Consider the following 22,393-nt stretch of genomic DNA (forward strand, 5'->3'; position numbering starts at 1 on the left):
CATTGATTTTCAATGCTGCTGATTTTATACGTTGATGAAGGCGGATTCGATCACCAGCGATTGCTTCCACCTGCCTCCTGTGTTCGAAACACACAAGGTCGGTCAGACCTGAGTGGCATTTTAGTGGAAGTGTTTGAGGCCCTCAGAGACCCTGAGAGACCTTCGGTAGCTGAGCCTGTACAGGCTAATAAACATAGAGTCCAGCTGAACAAGACAAAGCTCCAAGAAGCAGAGCACTGAGAGGAACCCCGTTCAGGCTGAGGGAGAATGTGCAGCCTCCAGAAAGAAAGGTCAAGGAATCCAACCCAGACTTTTTTGTTTTAACAGCGCTGCCATTTCCTGCCAGGAGAACCCTGGAATCAATCAATACACCAATTACAAACTAATATTGATTATTATTATTAGTTTCATATCAACCTGTTTGTTCTGTAACAGTAGATGATTTAACAGATTCTGGAACAGTTCAGGGTTAAGCTCAGGATCCAGTTCAGGATCTGGCTCAGGATCCAGTTCAGGATCCAGTTCAGGGTACAGCTCAGGATCCAGTTCAGGATCCAGTTCAGGATACGGCTCAGGATCCAGTTCAGGGTTCAGCTCAGGATCCACTTCAAGATCCACTTCAGGATCCAGCTCAGGGTTCAGCTCAGGATCCACTTCAGGGTTCAGCTCAGGATCCAGTTCAGGGTTCAGCTCAGGATCCACTTCAGGGTTCAGCTCAGGATCCAGTTCAGGATCCAGCTCAGGATCCACTTCAGGATCCACTTCAGGGTTCAGCTCAGGATCCAGTTCACGATCCACTTCAGGATCCGGCTCAGGGTTCAGTTCAGGGTCCAGTTCAGGGTTCAGCTCACGATCCACTTCAAGATCCAGTTCAGGATCCAGTTCAGGGTTCAGTTCAGGATCCACTTCAGGGTTCAGCTCAGGATCCAGTTCACGATCCACTTCAGGATCCGGCTCAGGGTTCAGTTCAGGATCCACTTCAGGGTTCAGCTCAGGATCCAGTTCACGATCCACTTCAGGATCCGGCTCAGGGTTCAGTTCAGGGTCCGGTTCAGGGTTCAGCGAAGGATCCATTAGCTGCTTCGTCCTGAAGAAGCCAGGAGCCGAAGAGCGAATCCCGATCTGGAGAGATCCAGTGAACAAACAGGATCTTGCTTCAGGGATTTTCTGGCGTTTCCATGTAGCTCACATGTCAACGAACCCGAGTATCTTTCTAAAATATAAATGCTGGAACTCCGTGTTTGTCTGAGTGAGGTGAGGATTTTCCTTCACAAAGGCTTTGACAACACATTCTAGATGGACATCAAATAAAACTGGATCCTACATTTTTCATTTTCCCGTGTGGATTCTGGTGGAGGAACTTTAAGAAGACACGGAGATGCTTCGGTCTCCTCATGTCCTCCACCCTGTTGGACGTCTCCTGTGATCGGCGTCGGATTAAGAAGCCTTTCCTCTCTACAAAGCCTGTTTCCACCTTCTCATTCTGACGGCAGCTTTCCTGTTGCTCCTCCTGCTCCGAGGCGACGTGACTCAATCTGAATAATGTTTACGAAGAGAAGGTCTGTTTTCATGGTGGCAGAGGTGAGAGGAGCAGCGCCGCCACCAGTCCAGGTTATTTCACAAGAAATGGGAACAATGAGGCCGGATCAGCGCCTCCAGTTCTTCATGTGTTTCTGTTCAGACTTGTGTGACACCAGCAGAGTGTAACTGAACTCCACTGCCGTCTGCTCCTCTGCACTTCACTCCCGCTTTCCTCGCTTCTATTCTCAGATCTTTTATGTGCAAACATCCCGAAGCAAAGACGTTTCTGTTCCGCTCAGAGAAGGTTGATGTTCTTGACCTTTCGGAGTCTGTGGCGCTGCTGCGCCCATAAAGAAATCTCATACGCCTTTTGTGCCGCGCCGCTTCGTACTCATATTGTGTTTATGTCTTCTTTCTTTAGAGCTTCTTTCAGAGACAAACGTGAGGCAGCGCTGCTGGGAAATGTTTGATTTTTAAATAACTTATACGGCATTCTACCATATAATCAGGTGTCAGTGCAAAGAATGGAGCTGATTGTGCCTAAAATGTAAAGCGTGGAGGGTTTGTTACAGACTAGTGAACTGTCTAACATTTATCCAAACCTGATGTTCCTCTGATGACCAGATGAGGATCTCGTCTATCATGTTGGAATGAGATCATTCTGACTGTCAGAAGGTTTTGTTTTCCACAGCTGGCGCTATGATGGACACCCTGAGGGACGTGTCTCCTCTCACTGACCTCTTCAGTCTGTTTGTGCAACGTGTTTGTTTCCTGCTAATGCTCATCGCCAGCTGATCAGTTGTTCCACAGCTCAGCATTAAACCAGACAGCATGTGGCACGAGGCAGTGTTGTGAAAGTTTAATGGTAAAATCACTTGTTGCTTCTGGACTCAGTCACTAGTTACTACAAATGTAAAGATGTTATTTGTGTATTCTTTATGTTTAGAGGATTTCCTGATGAGGTGCAGTTAGCGGTGGGTGGAGTTAACAATATGTATTTGTCCCACGGTAGAGATTTTGACGATACAGGCCTATCACATTAGAGCACGTTGATGATGTCATCATCGGATGTTGAACAGAAAAACATAATGTCCCAAATCTTCCAGGCGACGGTGACATCAGAGAGACGGGATAGGAGGGATTTGTTGTCTAACCTCAAAACGAAGTACGTTTTAGAAGGAGAACAAAAACGCCCAGTCAGTCAAGTGGAAAGAAAAAAGACTCTGAAAACCAGCAGACCGATATTTGTTTTCTAAAGACACTCCATACGACGGTGGACTGATATTAAAACACCATTACTGTGTACCTGTGTGAGGTCACGGTGTCGTTTCTTACTGTGGAGAAAAGCTGTTTTCACAACTCAGTCCACGTTACGAAGTATTTATCTGCAAGAAATGATTGTTTCTTTACATTTTCAACTTTATTTCCAATAAAAAACCTGCAAAAAGATCAGCTTTGCATAATAATGTTCTTAAAATTGCATTCTAAATATTTTTTCAAGTGTGTTTATTCTGCTGCAATGTATCTGGTATGTGAGTACAGATTTCATTGTGACATATATACATATATATAAGGAAGGAATATATGGCAATATATATCGTTACCGCACATACTTCAAGGCCATATGGCCCAGCTCTAAGGGCAGTGCCATTCTGTCGCTGTGACACATTAACTGAACTGTAAACGTGCCTTCAGATAACTGTTGGTATTGGTACGATACTGTATGAATACACTGGTACTGAATTGAATTGAATTGAATTGAATTTAATTGAATTGAATTGTGTGGTCAGTCTGATGACTGATTCACTCATTAATTCAAATTGAAGATAGTTTGGAATCACTGGTGTTGTGCACATTAGTATTATTGTTACAACTGGAAGTACTTATACGGTTTCTCTACGGTTATACTATAAGGACGAGATACAAGCCAACAGCAGCAGCCTGAGGACGTCGAGGAAAACAAAGGACAAGTGAGGAAAATGTGGCGTAATGACAAGATGCAGTGTAGAAACAGTGGTTTGTATTGGATGGAACGCTGAATAGAAGTGATTAGCCAGTGAAACAGGTAATGGGGCCCATCATTCATGATTAAGCAACAATCTGTCAATAAACTTCATAACATGTTTTGTTTGTCTGGAATTACAACCGACGGCCGTCAGAGCTTCAATCAATCAGGCGCCACGGCAGAGAGAACCAGAAGGCTGGAGGGGAAACAGAAGGCTGACAGGAAGTCTTTCCTGCAGGAGCCACCAGGTGAGCAAACATGACTTGTGAGTTTCTGCATGAATTCACAGCCTCTCTGATCAGAACCAGTGGGGACAGGTGAGAATAGTTTAAGCTCCTCCCACACTCCACGAGGACCAATGAGGAAGCTCTACCTCTATTGTTCACCAGTGACCTGGGCCACTTCCTGTTATCAGTCCAGGTCTGGTTTTAGAGCAATCAACTGTGTAGTTTGAAGGGAATGACAGTTATATAACAGGCAGGATGGTGTCTGACTGACTCTGACCTTTGACCTTTCTTCAGAGATAAAGAATCATCAAGAAGATCAAATGCTGTTTCCACATTGGGACATTTGAGGACTTCGTCTCCCCAGCCTGCAGGACGATGCAGGTTAAAGGTCGGGAAGATTCCTGCGTGTTATACGATGTATGATTGTTGTGTGTGATTAAATAAAGGACTTCATTTGACTCGACTGCCGAAAAGCAGCAAGGATGGCAAAATCCCTCTTGAAAATGTAACTTTACTCTTCGCTGCTATGAAGCGGTGAGAAGCTTTATATGGAGCTTTTCACGGCTGTGAAGCTGAGCGCCTGGACAGTCCTGAGCAGTGTGAGAGTGTGAAGGAGGCGTCTGCAGCTTTCAGCTCAGGCTCATCCAGACGCTCTTCCTCTCTGCTCGACTGAACCTCGACCGACCGGAGAAACGCCTCCGCGATGAGGAGACGGATTCGACACAATGAAGGTTTCCCGGTGGGGAGCGTTTAAAGAGCTTGAGCCCGCCGCCGGCACAGGCGCCGTCGTTTCCTCCGAGTAAAGACTAATAGACGTGAGCGTCTGCAGCAGGTCGGGTTTGGTGTGCTGCCGCTGAGTGTGGACTTCACCATGTGAGGCCCTGAGAGCGTGGAACCCGCAGGAACAACAGAGAAGCACAATACTGGAGCTGATTTCAAGGTTTTTGATTGTCCTTACAAACTAACCAACAATTACTCTGCCTCATGGTACAAAGTACTTTCTCTCTCTCTTTCTTTTTTTTATCTGAACTTCTTTGCCTGGTGAGGCTTCATCATTGCATGTCATTGCATAATAGAGATAAAGATCAAAATCTATCCTGAGCAGAATATTTCCCAGCTGCTCGGGTCGGACTCCATCGCTGATTCACTAAAACCTTCTGCGACGCCAAACGCTGCCGAGCTTTCACTCTGTAAATCATGCAAAAGTACCAGTCTTCAAAGGTTTTCGAGGAAAAAAGGCCAGCGAACCAAACCCCTGAGATTAAACTGTGATCGAAAAGGAGGCTGATGCTCCAGGTGGAGGAACTTATTCAACCTATCACTGTGTTTCTGAACGTTAACCGTGATCCAGTGTTATAGTAACAGGATGGAACTGTGTTACACATTTTTACTGCCATGGTTTGACCGGAAACATTTTCTCCAGTGCAGGAATCACAGGGGCAAAGCAGAAGTCTCATTTCCAGCGCAGACAACTGAAACAAACAAGAAAACGCCCCTGAGCTCAGCCGGTCATCCTTCATCCAGACGCCACAGGACGTCCACGTCTGGATTCACTCGCTGGCACAGACTCTGCTCTTGAAAACAAACATTAGTGGTTGAAACAGCCCATAGTGAACGTGGCCTGAGTCATTAATGCCTGAAGTGCCGTCGCCATGTGAGGCTGTGAGTTACAAAGGTCAAGGTCAGTCCGATCACACGCCGCCTCGTAGAGCAGAGCTGCTGCACAAGAAGCCCAGACAGGATTGTTAAATATTCACCTTCTCATTAAAACACTTGCTTTTTCTTCTCAGTGGCTGAAGGGAGGAACTTCCTGTTTCCTTTTCAGTAGTCCAGTAGTCCAGTAGTCCAGTAGTCTGGTAGTCTGGTAGTCTGGTAGTCTGGTAGTCTGATAGTCCAGTAGTCTGGTAGTATGGTAGTATGGTAGTCTGATAGTCCAGTAGTCTGGTAGTCTGGTAGTATGGTAGTCTGGTAGTCCGGTAGTCCAGTAGTCTGATAGTCCAGTAGTCTGGTAGTATGGTAGTCTGATGGTCTGGGTTGTCTGGTTGTCCAGTAGTCCAGTAGTCCAGTAGTCCAGTAGTCCAGTAGTCTGGTAGTCTGGTAGTCTGGTAGTCTGGTAGTCCGGTAGTCCGGTAGTCCAGTAGTCTGATAGTCCAGTAGTCTGGTAGTATGGTAGTCTGGTAGTCCAGTTGTCCAGTAGTCTGGTAGTCCAGTAGTCTGGTAGTACGTTAGACTGGTAGTACGGTGGTCCAGTAGTCTGGTAGTACGGTAGTCTGGTAATCTGGAAGTCTGGTAGTCCAGTAGTCTGGTAGTACGTTAGTCTGGTAGTACGGTGGTCCAGTAGTCTGGTAGTACGGTAGTCTGGTAGTACAGGAGTCTGGTAGTACGGTAGTCCAGTAGTCTGGTAGTACTTTAGTCCAGTAGTCTGGTAGTCCAGTAGTCTGGTAGTACTTTAGTCCAGTAGTCTGGTAGTACGGTAGTCTGGTAGTACAGGAGTCTGGTAGTACGGTAGTCCAGTAGTCTGGTAGTACTTTAGTCCAGTAGTCTGGTAGTCCAGTAGTCTGGTAGTACTTTAGTCCAGTAGTCCAATGAGGTTGAAAGTATTTCATTGAGTATAATATAAAAGTTATGAGAATTTCTTTCACCGTCGTCTCTACCGAGTGTAGCTCTAGTTCTAACTAAAGCTGGTCCACCTGATGAAGCTCCGGTCACCTGGTGATTCAGCCAATCACATCACAGCAGCAGACTGGATAAACTCTTGACAGATGATCAGATCACTTCCTGTTCATCAGCGGGAGAAGACGTAACCTGGAGTATTTCTAGCTCTGTTTTGTTCATGGGTTTGACTCTGGCTGCCGTGAGAGTTCCTTTTCAAAGCAGGGTTAACCCTGACCTGTACTGAGATCAATCTGTGGGCTGAGGAAGAGATCCAGGAACAGAAACACACGAGAGAAATCAGAGTATTTCTCCGGCCTGCTCCAGGATCACTGTCTGGAGTTATTGTGTCTTGTTGTGGTCTTTTTAAATCTTCGTCCCACACGCCGTCTGACTCTCAGCGTCGTCACTGGTCCTCTGATTGCTTGTCGTGTTGATTGGGGCGGGGCAGCAAGTCAGAAATCCGCCCAAACACCTGATTACAGTCTGACAAACAGTTCAGCAAGAAATATCAGCAATCAGAGAAGCAGTGTGGGAGGTTTGTTCACTTCCTTCTGACTCACCGATCCGGTCCTGCATCATTCCTCTGCTCTGCTGACTGACCTGCAGCCTGGAGGCAGACGGAGGAATCACACCGCCAAGCCTTTAGTGTTCTCATGGTGGACTTTAAACCTGCTTCAACTTCACGACGATATTCTTGTGAATATGTGTTTTCTTCCCACCCAGCACAAAAGGGTTTAAGAGACGTTCTGTCTAAACTTCCCCAAAATTTGGTAGCAAAGTGCAAAAACTGTCTTTTTCAGTTTGTTGAAAATACGTCTGTAAACTGAAGTACCCAGAGGATTCGGGTTTTGTTCGGTTTTGTTTTTGTTCTTTAAGGATTTCGAGTTGTTTAGAATTGTGTTGAGGTCACTTTAAGAGCTGGAAGTGAGTGGCTGGTGTGTCACGTGACCAGAAATCAGGAAGTGTTGGAGTCAGAGAGGAAAGTTAATCCAGTTCCACCTGTACATCTTCTGTCTAAACTATCATCCTGGGTATGTGGATCTTTATTTAATGTTTACTACGCTTGCTACTCATTTTTTTGATTTTTTTTTTTTATGGTCAATTGTAGAGTTTATTTTGCGTTACTGAAGAAAGTGATTGAAATGAATCAGTTCATTGAAGTTTGTAAAATGACATATATAGAGATAAAAACATGATTATACAATTGACTACGTTTAAAAAAAAAACACGATGTCATTTATTATGTTTAAGTTAAATTATGATGCATAAAAACCTACAAGACTGAAAAAGTAATTGATATTCATGGGGAACGTTTGGACATGTTAACATTAAGCAAAGAGTTCATTTACATTTTTTTATGTTTTAGTTTCACTTTTCCTTGAAACGTAAATCAAGAGTCCGATGACCTTGAGAGTGTTTACCTGTGGAGTTATATACAGCTCGTATAACGAGGACAGCACAGTATATTATCGTATATTCATTCTGTACATCTGATGGAAAACAAGGACAGTCGTTAATTCATGCTGCAGATTTTTAACTTTGACTCTGAATGAGATAATTGACAAAACAGTGCTGATAAAAAATACATTTATGTTAATAGTTTTTTCACAAAATGGTCAAAGTGGCGCGTTTTACCATGTAGGATTCAAACGTTTACTGCCTTGCAACCAAAGAAAAAAATGATGACAACTCAGATTGTGTATTAAACACGTACAAAACGTCCTGGTCGCTCTTTAAAGTTAAACTCTCAAACAATCCTGCCTCCGAAGATCCTCTGTGTTTTCTATAGATCCAAAGGCAATCAAATGATTCAACGTGAAGATAAATCCCTGCAGCAGTTTCCACTCGCAACAGCAACAATTCCTGCAATCAGAAATCAATAATCACTCTGCCGCAGTGAAGCGAGCCGCGGCTGGATGTTTGATTCTGCCTGAAAATGACAGAAAATACGACACGATCACACGAGGAGCTTTTCCAGCTCTGGAGACAGAAACCAGGATGTTTGGGAAATAAGGTTTATAGAAATGAAATAATGAGAGAATCGTCTGTCGATCGATAGAATTTAAAACCACCTCCATCCTGATTCTGCTCTCTAAAAGCTTTTTTACTAAATAACTTTAGAGAAAAGTTATTGAAATACTGTCTTGGGTTACAAATACCAACTATCCTCCATTAAAGTCTCTGAGCTTTCAGCAGAACTTTGTGTAAATATAGAAATCTTCTCTCTTTCTCCTGCTGGATTTACTGGGAGACGTCTGATTGGACGAAACAATACATAAGATATGATCCGGATCCCCGGTCGGCTTCAGCCGTTAGATTAACGGCGTGAAAATACAGTGAAAAAGAAAAACATGCAAGTCTGACTTAAATTCAACCGTTTGACGTTTCCTCGTGCATCTTTTTAATGTTTGTATGTTTTTATTGTGAAAGTATTTTGAAAACTTTTCTTTAAAGTGCCATATAATTAAATTTATGATGATGATGACGATGATGATGATGACGAGGATGATTATTATGTGTGTCTGCTCTGTGAAGAGGAAACAAGCTGCACATGATCCTTTATCAACAATGGAGGGGGGTTGTAGGCAAAACTGATCATGGATGGATGGATGGATGGATGGAACTGTCCACCAGAGACTCACTACTGCCCCCTGGTGCATCAGTACTGGACCTGAAGTACAACTTTCTTATCATTTCTATCGTATTTTAATGCTAAGAGTAATAAATATCACTTCCTTCCGTTTCTTCCTGAGTATTTCTGATGTAACACAAACTAAATGTGTTTAAAGCTTTAAAAGGAATTCTTCTTACTGTACTTCCATCCTGTTGTCTTCTTCTGCTCCACGACGTTTCTCACTAGATACGACTGATGTGTTGGACATGAAAGATGCTTTTAGGTGTTTAAAACATACACTCATTCTTTTCATGGTTTAAAAAAAGGAAATGCATTAAGCACACTGATTTTCATGTCGTTGGATGAAGCGTGAAGAAGCGTTGAAGGGTCGAGTGTTCGAGGTTTACAGCCTCACTGACAGAACAATGTTGTACGACAAATCAAAGCCTGACCACCAGAGCTGGAATGAGAGCCTCAGAAAGGCTGCACTCGTGCACGCTCCTCTCGTGCACGCTCCTCTCATGCACACTGCGCTCGTGCACGCTCCTCTCGTGCACACTCCTCTCATGCACCCTGCGCTCGTGCACGCTCGCCAGCTGAGGCGCCTGCAAGTTTGCAGTTTTGCTGCTTTTTAAGTGGTAAAGTCGCAGAGCGTAAAGTTAAGAAAAGCTGTGAGGGGCCGATGAGCTCCGTGGAGCCGAGCGAGCGCTGCAGAGTTGGTGACCACTCCACTAAACAGCCAATCAATCGAGCTGCTCCACATCGAAATATTGATCAGGGAGCTAATGGAGGCTTCAGCTGCTGCAACACAGGAAGTGCCCGACCCCCCGTGGCGTCGTCACTCCGCCGCCCGACACGCCGCATCACTGGACACAAACACTTCAAACTATTGGAAGTCGCTGATGGCCAAAGTACTTCAAGAACTTCATTGCAGCAATACTTCTCTTTTACAAGCCTCCGTCCACTCCGCTCACCTCGCTCCAGAACCGCAAGGCAACTTTAAAGAAGCATATTTCACATGGGAACATTTAATCCACCTCAGAAAAACGGAAACAAAAAACATTTGGAATAAAATCGATGAAGAATAATTTCATGTGATTATTAATAAAAACGCCTCATGAGATAAAGCAGGAGGCGAAAACGTTTGTGGCGAAAACAGATAATATGTTTTACAGCACAACTTGAAAAGTTTGAGGTAGAATCTAAAATAATCTGCAGTGACAAACTGCAATTTATAAAAAAAAAGAAAAGGGAGACGTGACATGAAGAACAGAAGCACCACATGGAGAGTTTTATAACACTATCAGTGATTTCATTTCTCAGCTTCCCTGAAATATCCAGAATTTAACAGCTGATGGTGTGATCGCACCACGTTTTGTACTGGAAAGGGAAAAGAAAAGTTCTGTCAGTTCTTCAAAAAGAAGTTCAGTGAGGTTAGAAAGAGACGCTGTACGACCACCGTGGTTCCTCCTGTTCAAAATACAAACTGGACATGTTTGATGTTGGTGTTGAATGTTTTATCATTAATTCTAATCAAGAGTCCTGAAAAGTGCAAAGCTAACAAATAAAAAAGAACCCATGAAATCAGGTATGTTGTTGTCTGTAACGTTTCTTTATGTTCAGGCTAACCGGCGCTGCAGCCGGTCCAAGCTAACGCTGGAGAAGAACCAGCTCAGCTGAGTCAGCAGAAAGTCCAGAGGATTCACCAACAAGCAACAAGGTAAGAACATTCAAACTTCAGCGCCTTCTGCTCTGACTTCAGGTGGAGCGTCTCGGTTCTCGCTCAATAATCACGGCTCGTTCACGGAGTTTGATCCGGACCAGAGTTCACTTGAGTCTGCTTCCTTTGTTCAGGCGTGAACCCCCTCCCTGAACTCTGATCCGGATCAAACCGGTGACCTCTGGTCTCGGGTTTGTTCACAAACGATCTTTCCAGCGGGCGGGGTGACACGACGTGACGTAGAGCACAATGCATTCTGGGTAGTAAACAAACAAAGCTAACGGAAGAAGAAGCAGATACAGAAAGAAAAAGTTGGAAAATATCTTGTGGGCAGACGTGGAGTCGAGAGGAAGAGGAAGAGGAAGAGAGGAAGAAGTAGTGAGGAAGAAGTAGTGAGGAAGAAGTAGAGAGGAGGAAGTAGTGAGGAGGAAGTAGAGAGGAGGAAGTAGTGAGGAGGAAGTAGTGAGGGGAAGTAGTGAGGAGGAAGTAGGGAGGAGGAAGTAGAGAGGAGGAAGTAGTGAGGAAGAAGTAGTGAGGAAGAAGTAGTGAGGAAGAAGTAGTGAGGAAGAAGTAGAGAGGAGGAAGTAGTGAGGAAGAAGTAGTGAGGAAGAAGTAGTGAGGAGGAAGTAGTGAGGGGGAAGTAGTGAGGAGGAAGTAGTGAGGAGGAAGTAGTGAGGAGGAAGTAGTGAGGGGGAAGTAGTGAGGAGGAAGTAGTGAGGAAGAAGTAGTGAGGGGGAAGAAGTAGTGAGGGGGAAGTAGTGAGGAAGAAGTAGTGAGGGGGAAGTAGTGAGGAGGAAGTAGTGAGGAGGAAGTAGTGAGGAAGAAGTAGTGAGGGGGAAGTAGTGAGGAGGAAGTAGTGAAGAAGAAGTAGAGAGGAGGAAGTAGTGAGGAGGAAGTAGAGAGGAGGAAGTAGTGAAGAGGAAGTAGTGAGGAAGAAGTAGTGAGGGGGAAGTAGTGAGGAGGAAGTAGTGAGGAGGAAGTAGTGAGGAAGAAGTAGTGAGGGGGAAGTAGTGAGGAGGAAGTAGTGAGGAAGAAGTAGAGAGGAGGAAGTAGTGAGGAGGAAGTAGAGAGGAGGAAGTAGTGAAGAGGAAGTAGAGAGGAGGAAGTAGTGAGGGGGAAGTAGTGAGGGGGAAGTAGTGAGGAGGAAGTAGTGAGGAAGAAGTAGTGAGGGGGAAGTAGTGAGGAGGAAGTAGTGAGGGGGAAGTAGTGAGGAGGAAGTAGTGAGGGGGAAGTAGTGAGGAGGAAGTAGGGAGGAGGAAGTAGAGAGGAGGAAGTAGAGAGGAGGAAGTAGTGAGGAAGAAGTAGTGAGGAAGACTCTCAGTGATATCTCGTGTGAAGACGAGATATCGTGGTTGCTTGTGGCTCCTATTAGCCACGAGCTAAGTAGCCTAGCCACCAGAAGCTAAAGAGGCGGGGCTTCTGCTTTCAATCTGGACCAATCAATGAGCAGTGTTTCTTCTTTACTTGCTCTCTCGTCAGTGTTTGTTTCAGGTGACACCGCCCCCTAACAGCAGCTGGTGTAACTGCGTGACGTGTTCCAGGAGGTTTGGTTTCCCGTCTCTAAAGTGACGGTGAAACCGAACCGAATGAAGACGTCAGTGTCATCGATTCTTACGAGACTTTCTTTAGTGAAGAGGGACTTGACGCTGATGTCTCCACGCTGAGGCCCTTTTTGATTCAGTAAATAATGAATAAACCGGCCAGTGAAGGTCTTTGCTGGGTGGAAGCAGCTTGGAATGAAGCTCGCCACATTTGTATGCCACAGCCACACGGCGATACTGTAGCGCCAACACCTTTACAACCAATCGGACCGTCTCAGCCGCCTCATCACACTGCGGGCCTGTTCTGCCCGGTGCCATCCGTCGCCTCATTCACTCACAATCTATTACTCCTTTCACAGGCCACCATGCGCTCATTTAGCAGCAAACGCTCAGTGGACGCTCGCTGGGTTTTCTTCACCGCCGCCAACAGACCGTGTTCTCACACACCATGAATGTTCACTATTGTCGCAGCGCCGCGGCTGTGTGTCGCTAATGACTCACTGTCAATGATTGTTCCATTGTGAAGCTATCGCTTACACACCCTCACTGTCCCACCGCCAGACGACTGACTTACCAGTGTGTGTGTGTGTGTGTGTGTGTGTGTGTGTGTGTGTGTGTGTGTGTGTGTGTGTGTGTGTGTGTGTGTGTGTGTGTGTGTGTGTGTGTGTGTGTGTGTGTGTGTGTGTGTTCTGAAACTCTTCTGTTTTCTCCGTCAGCTTGACAGATCATCTCAATTCACGTCTCTTTAATTTTTCTTTTGATAAATTCACATTTAATTGCTGTGACTTTCCGATATGTTTGATAACTTCCTCCACAAACTCCTCCAACTTCATGGTTTCACCGTTCATTTGATGCTCAGCGGAGCTCATGGCCCCGCCCACAACTCCCCGTGGCCCCGCCCACCACCCCCGTGGCTCCGCCCACAACTCCCCGTGGCCCCGCCCACCACCCCCGTGGCTCCGCCCACAACTCCCCGTGGCCCCGCCCACCACTCCCCGTGGCTCCGTCCACAACTCCCCGTGAACAAATACTAACAGACCCAGAAACCAGCAGATGGTCTGAATGTGCACAAACCTTGTATTTTTCCATTCATGTCACTCGTGGTTCTATTTTTATTGGTTCACCTGCAGAAAGAAAAGGAACTTTAAGAGCAATACTTGTTTCTGTCCACCCGTATTTATTTCTTTATTAACTTCACCAGGGAAAGTCGGGTGACCAACAGAAGTTATCCGAGAAGATTTTGTTTCCATCTGCATTTATTTATTAATTTATTAATGTATTGGTTTTGTATGTATGTACTTTACCAACTTTTCGCAAAAACTACCAACCGAATTGCATGAAAGGTTCAGGGATGATTTGTCATCATTGAAGGACCGATCCATGAGATTCTGGACGTCAACGGCTAAACTTTTCTGAATAAATCCCAAAAAACTGCAAAAACAAAATTCCCACACAAAATGGATGGGAGAGGCGCCTGATGGAGGAAACCAAGTCTGACTATGTCACCAACTTTTCACAAAAACTATTTACTGGACTTGCATGAAATTTTCATTTTTATCCCAGGTTGGTTCCAATTAATTTTCAGAGCGATTTGGTCACGAAAAGGTCAATAAAGTATTTTCTGGAATAATGCTTAAATAAACGTCAATCAAATGATGTTACCGTGAAACACTTTTGACAGTCAGAGACGTCACTACTATACGTCTCCGACTCTTGCCTGCCAAAATAAACTTTTTTCAAAATAGAACACAAGTCCAACACATATTAAATACAGTATAATATTTATTTTTGACCAGTTGAGGTTCACCGGTCGAGAGTTCAGATTGCTGATCGGATCAACATCATGAATCATTTCTTTAACTGAACCAGGACAATTCTAATCATTCACCCGGTTGGTGCCCCTGTAAATTGGGAATTTGTAACTTTCCATCTCCTCTTCAGACGTACGTTGTGTGAAGCGTGAGCAATATGACGACCTAAACCGACACTCTTCGGAGGTTTTGGAGGAAACAACAGCTAAGATACTGTATCTGCGACTCGCTGAGCCTCGGGCTGCTGCGCTCGTCCTGAAGAATGATGAAGAGCAGCCGCGTTACTGTGATTTACAGTCGCAGTTCATGCAAATTGACATCAGGTCCCGTGAATATGAAGCAGAAGAGGAGGCGTACGCTGATCACCAACGGCTAATAAAGTGAAGCTTCTATTTTCACAAGCAATTTGACTCACTGATAATTGTAATCCATCATTTTGATTCTGTGGGATCAATGAGCAGAACGGAGCTGCGAGCTCGTCTATAGCCGGCTGTAGGCGTGTCATTATGATAAATGGCTCAATCAGCCCGGGCTCAGGAGGTTGGACTGTTCAGGAAAAGTTGAGGGAGTTTTAACCACAACTTTATCTAGTGCCACCATCAGTTTGATAAATACGCAGCCTGAAGCGGAAGCTGGGCGTATTTAGAAGGAATTACGAGAGGAGAAGCTGTGGCCCCCGAGCTGGAGACGGTTTAACGGACAATTCAGGCCTCAGTCTTTTCTAATTGTGAATAATAATCGTGGCTCAATGTGTCACCGTTCACACTAATCGCACAGCAAATAACGGCCGTTCATTCACCTTTTGTTTCTCCTGATTTTGTTGGAGCTGAACAAATGGGTGTGAACTGGTATCGGGTTGATGAAGTTTCTCACTGAGTCTTGGTGACCAAGCAGCATTTTAAAGCTGAATTGAATTGAAAAATGACAAAACCAAACATTAGGACCAAGAGAAGTGGTCAGATGGTTATTTTCTGTAACACAAACCACCGCTTCACTGAAGGTTTGTCAATCAGTGAAAGTGGAGCTTTAAACACTTTCAGGAAACTGGACGAGTTCAGTGGTCAGTAGAATAAGGTTTGATGACAGACGAGGCATTACTGAACGGTTCGGGGAATTGGACTCACTTATATCACTTTTCGCTGACAACAGCCACGAAGCGCTTTACACAGCTCATCACATTCACCCATTCACACACACATGCACACACCATTGGAGGCTGCAGCCGTGCAAGGCGCTGTCACTCCAATGGGGGCAGTTTTGGGGTTCATTGTCTTGCCCAAGGGCACTTCGGCATGTAGGCAGGCAGAGATGGGAATCGAACCTGCAACCTTCTGATTGGGAGACGACCTAACCTTTACCTAACAATCTGTTTTCCAGCCAAGGAAAGAAAAATTCAAGGTAAATTGGATTTACTCTCTTGGTCAAATTCGCTCTAGAAAATTTGTAAATTTTGGCAAAAATTGGGCAAATTCCTCCGTATTTTTCAAAGTAGTTGACTTCCTGTTGAGTTTTTGCTTCTTTATCCTGAACGTTTTTGCGCTTCTTGTCCAGTTACATATGAATACCGAATTCCGTAGCTTTAGGTGAAACGTGATGCCGGGGCTTCGTCTTCTAAAGTTTGCAGGTGGCGCTGTTGAGTCATTTTGCCAGTCACGTGTGTATTTCAACCAAAAATATAAAATGGTTCGCTGGGTCTGATGTGTTTGCAAAGTTTCACAACCCGTGATGCTCGGACCCTAATAATCTTTTCAAATCGAAGGTTTATTCACGCGAAACTCGTAAAAGTACCTGAAGTATTTGGATTCCTCATCTGCAATGTCAAACTGCGTTTTCTCATCCATTCCATCCTCATCAGGTTCACCGCCGTCCACCAATAAGAGACGTGAAATTCTTGAGAGAGACTTGAAACGACTTGAGTGAACATTTACGCTGGCGAACGCCGCACTTTGTCTCCCTGAGTCACATTTAATGGATTTTCCAAACTGGCCGAGAGCACGACTCCCGCTGGAGACGAGTGACCAGCAGGACAAATGAGCGTAATACTTTGTGTTTATGACTCACTGGTGTCGAACCAGAGGTCGTTGGACTCATTGAATAAACCCACGAGTCCCTCAGAGACAAAACTGCGCTGATAAACACCTGAAATCTGAATTTATGGCTTGTTGAACATGCGGTTACTCAGAATTAAAGCCGATGAGTTTCTGGGTTCTCTGAGTTCTAATGTTTCTCATTACAGAGAAACGTCGTTCACAAAGCTGCAGGATCGTCACTTCTAGTTGTTCCTCTTTGTTTTCTTACACATTTGATCAGTTTTATGCACATTCCCCCGATAAGAGCCCACTTTTCCCGACAGTTCCTATTAGTATTGGACATTAGAGAAGGAAGACAGTCGGTCCTTTACCCCACCGACACATAGAACAGCGCGGTTCTTGGTCCGTAGAGCATCGAGCTCCTCTGATGGGAATAAACTGCCTTGCTTGATAAGATCTCTCACATCCTTCAATCAATTTAAGACGCCATGTCGCAAACATTTACGAACTTATTGCTCCTGTTTTTAAACTCTCCTTTGCTGTTGTTTGATTTTGTTCACTGTCATTTTTATTTTGTTGTTTTTGCTTTTGCTGGTTTAATTCCAACACGAGCTGATGATGGTAAGTTAATCTAGTACTATCGCCTCAGCAGCCTCACTAATATACTTTTGACTTTGTTATTGTTTCTTGCTTTCGTCCAGCGATTAGGATACGAATAGCGCATGGGAATCCTGACGTGGATGTGAGGGGCCGCACAACTGATAAATGTGTTGTTTGTTTTTCTTTTTTCGATTTTCATTATTGTTGTTTTGAGTCTCTTGTTGTTGGACCCCCTTGCAAACCAGACGTTACATCTCAGGGAGTTATCCTGTTAATAAATAGTGTGAGACGATGTTCTTCACCCCGACCTGAACCACGAGTCCTGCTCTCTCCTATAATGACAGTATTTTCTGTCGGCCTCGTTCAGCAGGACGACGCCTCACAAAGCAGACGTGGCTGATCTCAACCACTCAAGCGTTCGTGGTTTGGAACAAATCAGATTCGTGGAGACGCGGCAGTTCTTACTGTTGTGACTTAAAGGATCTGCTGCTGAGTGATGGAGGCCAGACCGCTCAGAGGAGAATCCATTCCTACATGGATTAGCAGAAAGACTTTCACAGTATCGGGCTGATTGTCGCCCATCAAACCGGTCGACTTTCCTCAATCCACCATCATTTCAGCCGCCGGCTCCTCCTTCAGCCTGACGGTGTTCCTCCTGAGACGTCTCCCCTTGTGCATCACATGATCAGCTTGATCACTATGACCCACCTCCTTCATCACCTTCACGGTAATGAAGAGCGTCAGCGATGCTTCTTTCATCAAATTAGTCACAGTTGAGGCGCTTTTATTTTTAATTGCCCTCTGAAGACAAAAGCAAAATATCACACAAGACATATAAAAGATGGTGTAAAGTCACAATATTTGTGTTTGCATACGTACGTGTTCCTTAATTGTATTGCATTCTCCTCATAACCATTTTGTTAGTTTTGCATAATTAAATGGTGCCATTTTTCACGGGCACAACGGCGTCTCCTCATCTGAAGGCATTAGGTTTTCACTCCTAATGCTGCTCAGCCAAAAGGCAATCGTGCTCCTTAATGGTGTTAAGTTAAATAAAGGAAGCGCTGACGAGGTCGTTTCCTCTGACACTCTTTAGAAATTAGTGTTGTTTTTTCAAAGGTACTTGGTCTGAAAGATGCTCACACTGCTCCACCGTCCCTGCAAGTTGAAGCTGCTGCTTATCGAGCTCATAATTACACTTTGCCCACGCTGATGGAAACGCAGAGAGACGCCGCCGGCGAGAGGCTCACGGCGCTCGAGTACAGTGACAACAACAAAAATGACTTCTTCATGACTCCATCGACTGTAAGAATTCATTCAAACACTAAATCGGAGAGGTTTTCTCTGCTCCCATAGATCTCTGGACGGATTCGTTTGCTGCTGCAGGTGAACCTTGTGGAAGGTGTGTGACCCGTCGGCGACCATTGTTCTGCTCTCTGAGGTAAAGACGGATCCATCAAGGCTTCGGTTTGAGTCGGGATGACAGGCTGGTTACCTCCAGTAACCAGCAGGAGGTCGAGGCCAACAGCGCCACCCTCTGCTGCTGTGACGGGAGGAATTCTGCTTGTTCATATCGACTCGTATCGATCAACACGTCAGGAGTTAGATGAGCTCACATTGTGATCAGTTAAGTGAAAAACTCTATCGTTGACTGACGTGTTGTAGCATCAAACCAAGAAGGTTACGTTTTCATCTGCGTGTATTTATTTATTGGTTTGTATATATGTATGTAGTTTACCAACTTTTGGCGAAAACTACTCGCGCAAATTGCATGAAATCCTCCGGGGTGACTTGTCATCATCGAAGGACCAATCCGTTCGATTCTGAGACATTAACTTCTAACTGTTTCCTTATAAATCTCAAAAAACTTTTATAAAATGTCCAATACAAAGCGGATGAGAGAGGCACCTCATGGAGGAGATCAACGGAGATCAGTGTCTGTTGCCATGGAGACACTCCCTGCTCAGTGGTTCACACAGTGACGTAGCTACCTGACAGGCTAGTTAGCATCGATACGAGCTAACGGCTATAATGCTAGCGATGCTAACTCAGTTCTGCAAGCAAATGTGGCGTTGGCATGCGCTCTACCGAGTGTAGCTCTAGTTATCAATAAGATCATCTTCTGTCTTTGTTGGATTCATTTGACTAGATTTAGGCAGCGTGGGCAGAGAGACGTTGTCGGCGAACGCAGCTCTACGTGTTGAGTGAATGTTTGAGCTCTTTAGAAAAGTAAAATCTGTTCTCGAGCAACCCCAACCCCACCTCCAGCTGGGAAGCAGCGGCTGCTCCGTCAGGAGATGGAAGATGAACTGCAGCAGGGCTGCGTCTCTCCCAGGTGTGAACACGCGAACGGGAAGGTGGAGCGGGAAAATCCAGAAAAAGAACATGCACACTCAGCAGAACGGGGAGGAGGAATCATGAAGTGGGTGAAACGGATCAGACCAAGCTTCAGAGCTGAACCAACAGTTTCTATTATTTAGATTCACGGAGAGGAAAGTATGTCTCTGTGACATTTAATCAACATTAACACAATCATGGCCGTGTTTAGTTGGTTTCTTTTGCTTCTTATCAGAGAAACATGCTAGAAGGTGAGGGGACGGAAAAAGTGGTCAAATTGAGGTCCGGTTGCAGGGAGACAAAGTGTCTCAGGGAGGGTGGAGGGAAAACACAACTTTACACAACTTTACACAACTCTACACAACTTTACACAACTTTACACAACTTTACACAAAGAGCTTCAGATGTGATGCAGGAAGCCGTTATTATGTAATGACTCCAAAAACTAATGTTGAGCAGGAGGACAGCCTGAGGGAGGAAGCTTTTCTCTTTCTTTCTTTCTTTCTTTCTTTCTTTCTTTCTTCTCTTTTTTGAGCAGTGTGAATGTTATAGACTAGCTGGAACCAGCAGGTGGCGGTACTGCAACTTCATGAATGCCAAGAGAAGAAGAAGAAGAAGAAGAAGAGAGTTTGTGATTGGTGCTTCCAACAGCATACACACAATCTGAAGTATTTATATTTGGCCCAGACTTAAAAAAAAATACAATATGAAATATTTGAGTTGCGCTCTCGGGAGACGTTTCTATTTTTAATTTTTTTTTTTTTAATCTACATTTCATGTTTCCTGCTTTTTCCTTTAGAACTCCAGCCAACCGGCTTCACATCCTCACTGCGCTTGTGTTCCGTTACACCGAGGAAACATCGTGCTCCTTCCAGGAATGAGGTTTTGTTTTTACTGGTTTTTCTTCTCTCCATCTGTTGAGGATTTGATGAAGGTTCTCAGATGAATTCCATCATAATGCAGGACATGTGTTTGCTGTCATCAATAACGGCAACAACAAGGCAGCGTTCTACCCGAAGACGGCGAGTTTTCACTGGTTGTAGGAGAGTCACTCTTTGGGTTCCATGTGATGGTGGCAGACCTGCGTCTTCTCGTGGTGACTCCGCCCCCAACAGCTCGCCATACGACCTCAGTAATAACATATTACTTATATATATATATATATATATATATTGTGTGTGTTACTATTGTCGCGTTCTTATTGTAGAGTTACTAATTTAGTGTCCTGCAGGACGTTGAAAAGGAAGACGAGTTTCGAACAGAACTGCAGTTACTGTCGGCCGTAAGCGCACACACACACACACACACACACACACACACGCAGTTTCCTCATCATCACACACCTGTCAATCAATCAATCCCGACGATGCAGCCAATCGTAACACTTGTCTCACTGATCAAACAAATGTAAGAACTTCGTCTCAAACATTGAAAAACAAGTCGGAGATGTTTCTCGATATTCGAAATGTAAGTGACCTCGTCTCTGCTGTTCAGTTCAGGAGTATCTGAAATCAAAGTACCTCAGATGTGATGTTCAGATTAAACTGGTGTCTGAATCAAACCGTCTCTATGAATGACTGAGATGGAGAGGAAACGTCTCCTGGTGATTTGAAAAAGCCTCTGAAAAACGTTCAGGGACGCAGGAACACAGCAGCACTGCAGAAAAACTTTAAATTACCACCAGACCCTGAAATATAATCTCTGTCAACGTAATGCAAGTACTTCATCTGCTACAAAACATTCTCTTTAATGTTATATTTCATTAGAAATGCTGTCTCCTTCAGGTTGAATTGATTCTCCAGGCAGAAATCTGGTTTAGCCACGAAGACGTAGTATGTAGTAGTAACTAACACTGTGGAGGGTGTAGTACTAACTGACACGATGTAGTGTTTCATAGTAACAGGAGAACCTAGCAGTACTCTGGTTCTTCCCAGGAGTACTGCATCGGTAGTTTGTGGGACCCACTCCCCTACCCACCCCCCCACCCCCCCACTCCCCACTCCCCCCCAGTGACATCACAGGTCAGCATGTAACCACACAGTCGAGGTAAAGGGTGAAATCAGGTTGTAAGACATGATGCAAACTCCTGTAAAAAGCAGGACTGGCGCTCTGCAGCCATTAAACCATGACCCCCCCCCCCCCCCCCCCCCGATTGTTACTGCACGCTGGACGGAAGCCCTCAATAATATCGACGTGTGAATTCGTTCTCACCATTAGCCGCTCGATATCTGGTGCAAATGGTGGCTTGTAAAAACGTAAAGACCCGGCAGAAAGTCATTGCATCGACGCGTCCGAGACGCTGCTGCCTTTGACTTTTTAAATTGGACTCAAACGTGAAGGAGGAAATCCTTCACTCCATCACCCCCCCCCCCCCCCCCCCCCCCCCCCACCTCCCCCGAGGAGTGCGTGAAGAGGAGGGAACTCTTCATCACTGACCCAGGAAAGAACTTCAAACAACTCAGAGCGTCGCGGTGACAGAATGTATGAGAGAGAAGAGACGAGGCTTCAAACAGAACAGAACAGAGCAGAACAGAACAGAACAGAACGGGTCTTACCTGGGAACACCAGCACCACAAACAGCCACGACAGGACGATGAAACAGGCTGAATTATACATGCTTCCAGAAGACTGCCGGTTCTGATCCGCTGCTTTGGTTTCTACACACGCTCCTTCTTCTTCTTGTATCTTCCCTCTAACGGTGTGTCAGAGAGCTTCCCACTCTTCCTCTCCTCTGGCTGCGTCTCTGACTCTCAGTTTGAGAAGCTTCTGGTGATGCTGAAGAAGCTTTAAATCCACCAGTTCACACTCACACACACTCACACTCACACACAGAGTGAGGCAGCCTCTTCTCGCACTGTCGGTCTCACTCTCCTCCTCGTACTACAGCCACACAGGGACCAGCAGCACTCTGCAGACCGGGTGGGGGGGGGCGGCGGCGGCGAGGGAGGGGGGCTCCGCTCAGCCCTCATTGGCTCACTCGTCTGCCCGTCACACCCAGACAGGCCGGCCTCTGTTTCTCTCTCTTTTTAGGGGGAGGGATTCTCTCACTCCTCCGCTCTCCGGCAGAACGACGAGGATGGAGAGACGCTGTTCAGTTCTGTGTGTGTGTGTGTGTGTGTGTGTGTGTGTGTGTGTGTGTGTGTGTGTGTGTGTGTGTGTGTGTGTGTGTGTGTGTGTGTGTGTGTGTGTGTGTGTGTGTGTGTGTGTGTGTGTTTTATCTGTTTTATCTATCTGCTCACGGTGCTTTACAAAGATATAAAAGAAAGATATTAATAAAAGAAATACATGAAAGCTTCAAAAGAAATACCATAAATGCCTCAAAGGGTCATATT

At 45.2% G+C, this 22,393-nt stretch overlaps 1 protein-coding gene across 1 annotated transcript in view; it reads right to left on the reverse strand.

Annotated features, from left to right (window-relative positions):
• The window catches only part of opcml (opioid binding protein/cell adhesion molecule-like), a 392,351-nt gene extending 370,374 nt beyond the window's left edge, over positions 1–21,977 (reverse strand). Inside the window, exon 1 of the mRNA XM_080483864.1 lies at positions 21,617–21,977. Coding sequence (XP_080339990.1) covers positions 21,617–21,677 — 61 coding nt within the window. The 5' untranslated portion in view covers positions 21,678–21,977. The remainder of the gene's footprint in view (positions 1–21,616) is intronic.
• Positions 21,978–22,393: the final 416 nt, after the last annotated feature.

This window comes from Lipophrys pholis, assembly GCF_963383615.2.
Source record: "Lipophrys pholis genome assembly, chromosome: 16".
In the NCBI taxonomy this organism is placed as follows: domain Eukaryota; kingdom Metazoa; phylum Chordata; class Actinopteri; order Blenniiformes; family Blenniidae; genus Lipophrys; species Lipophrys pholis.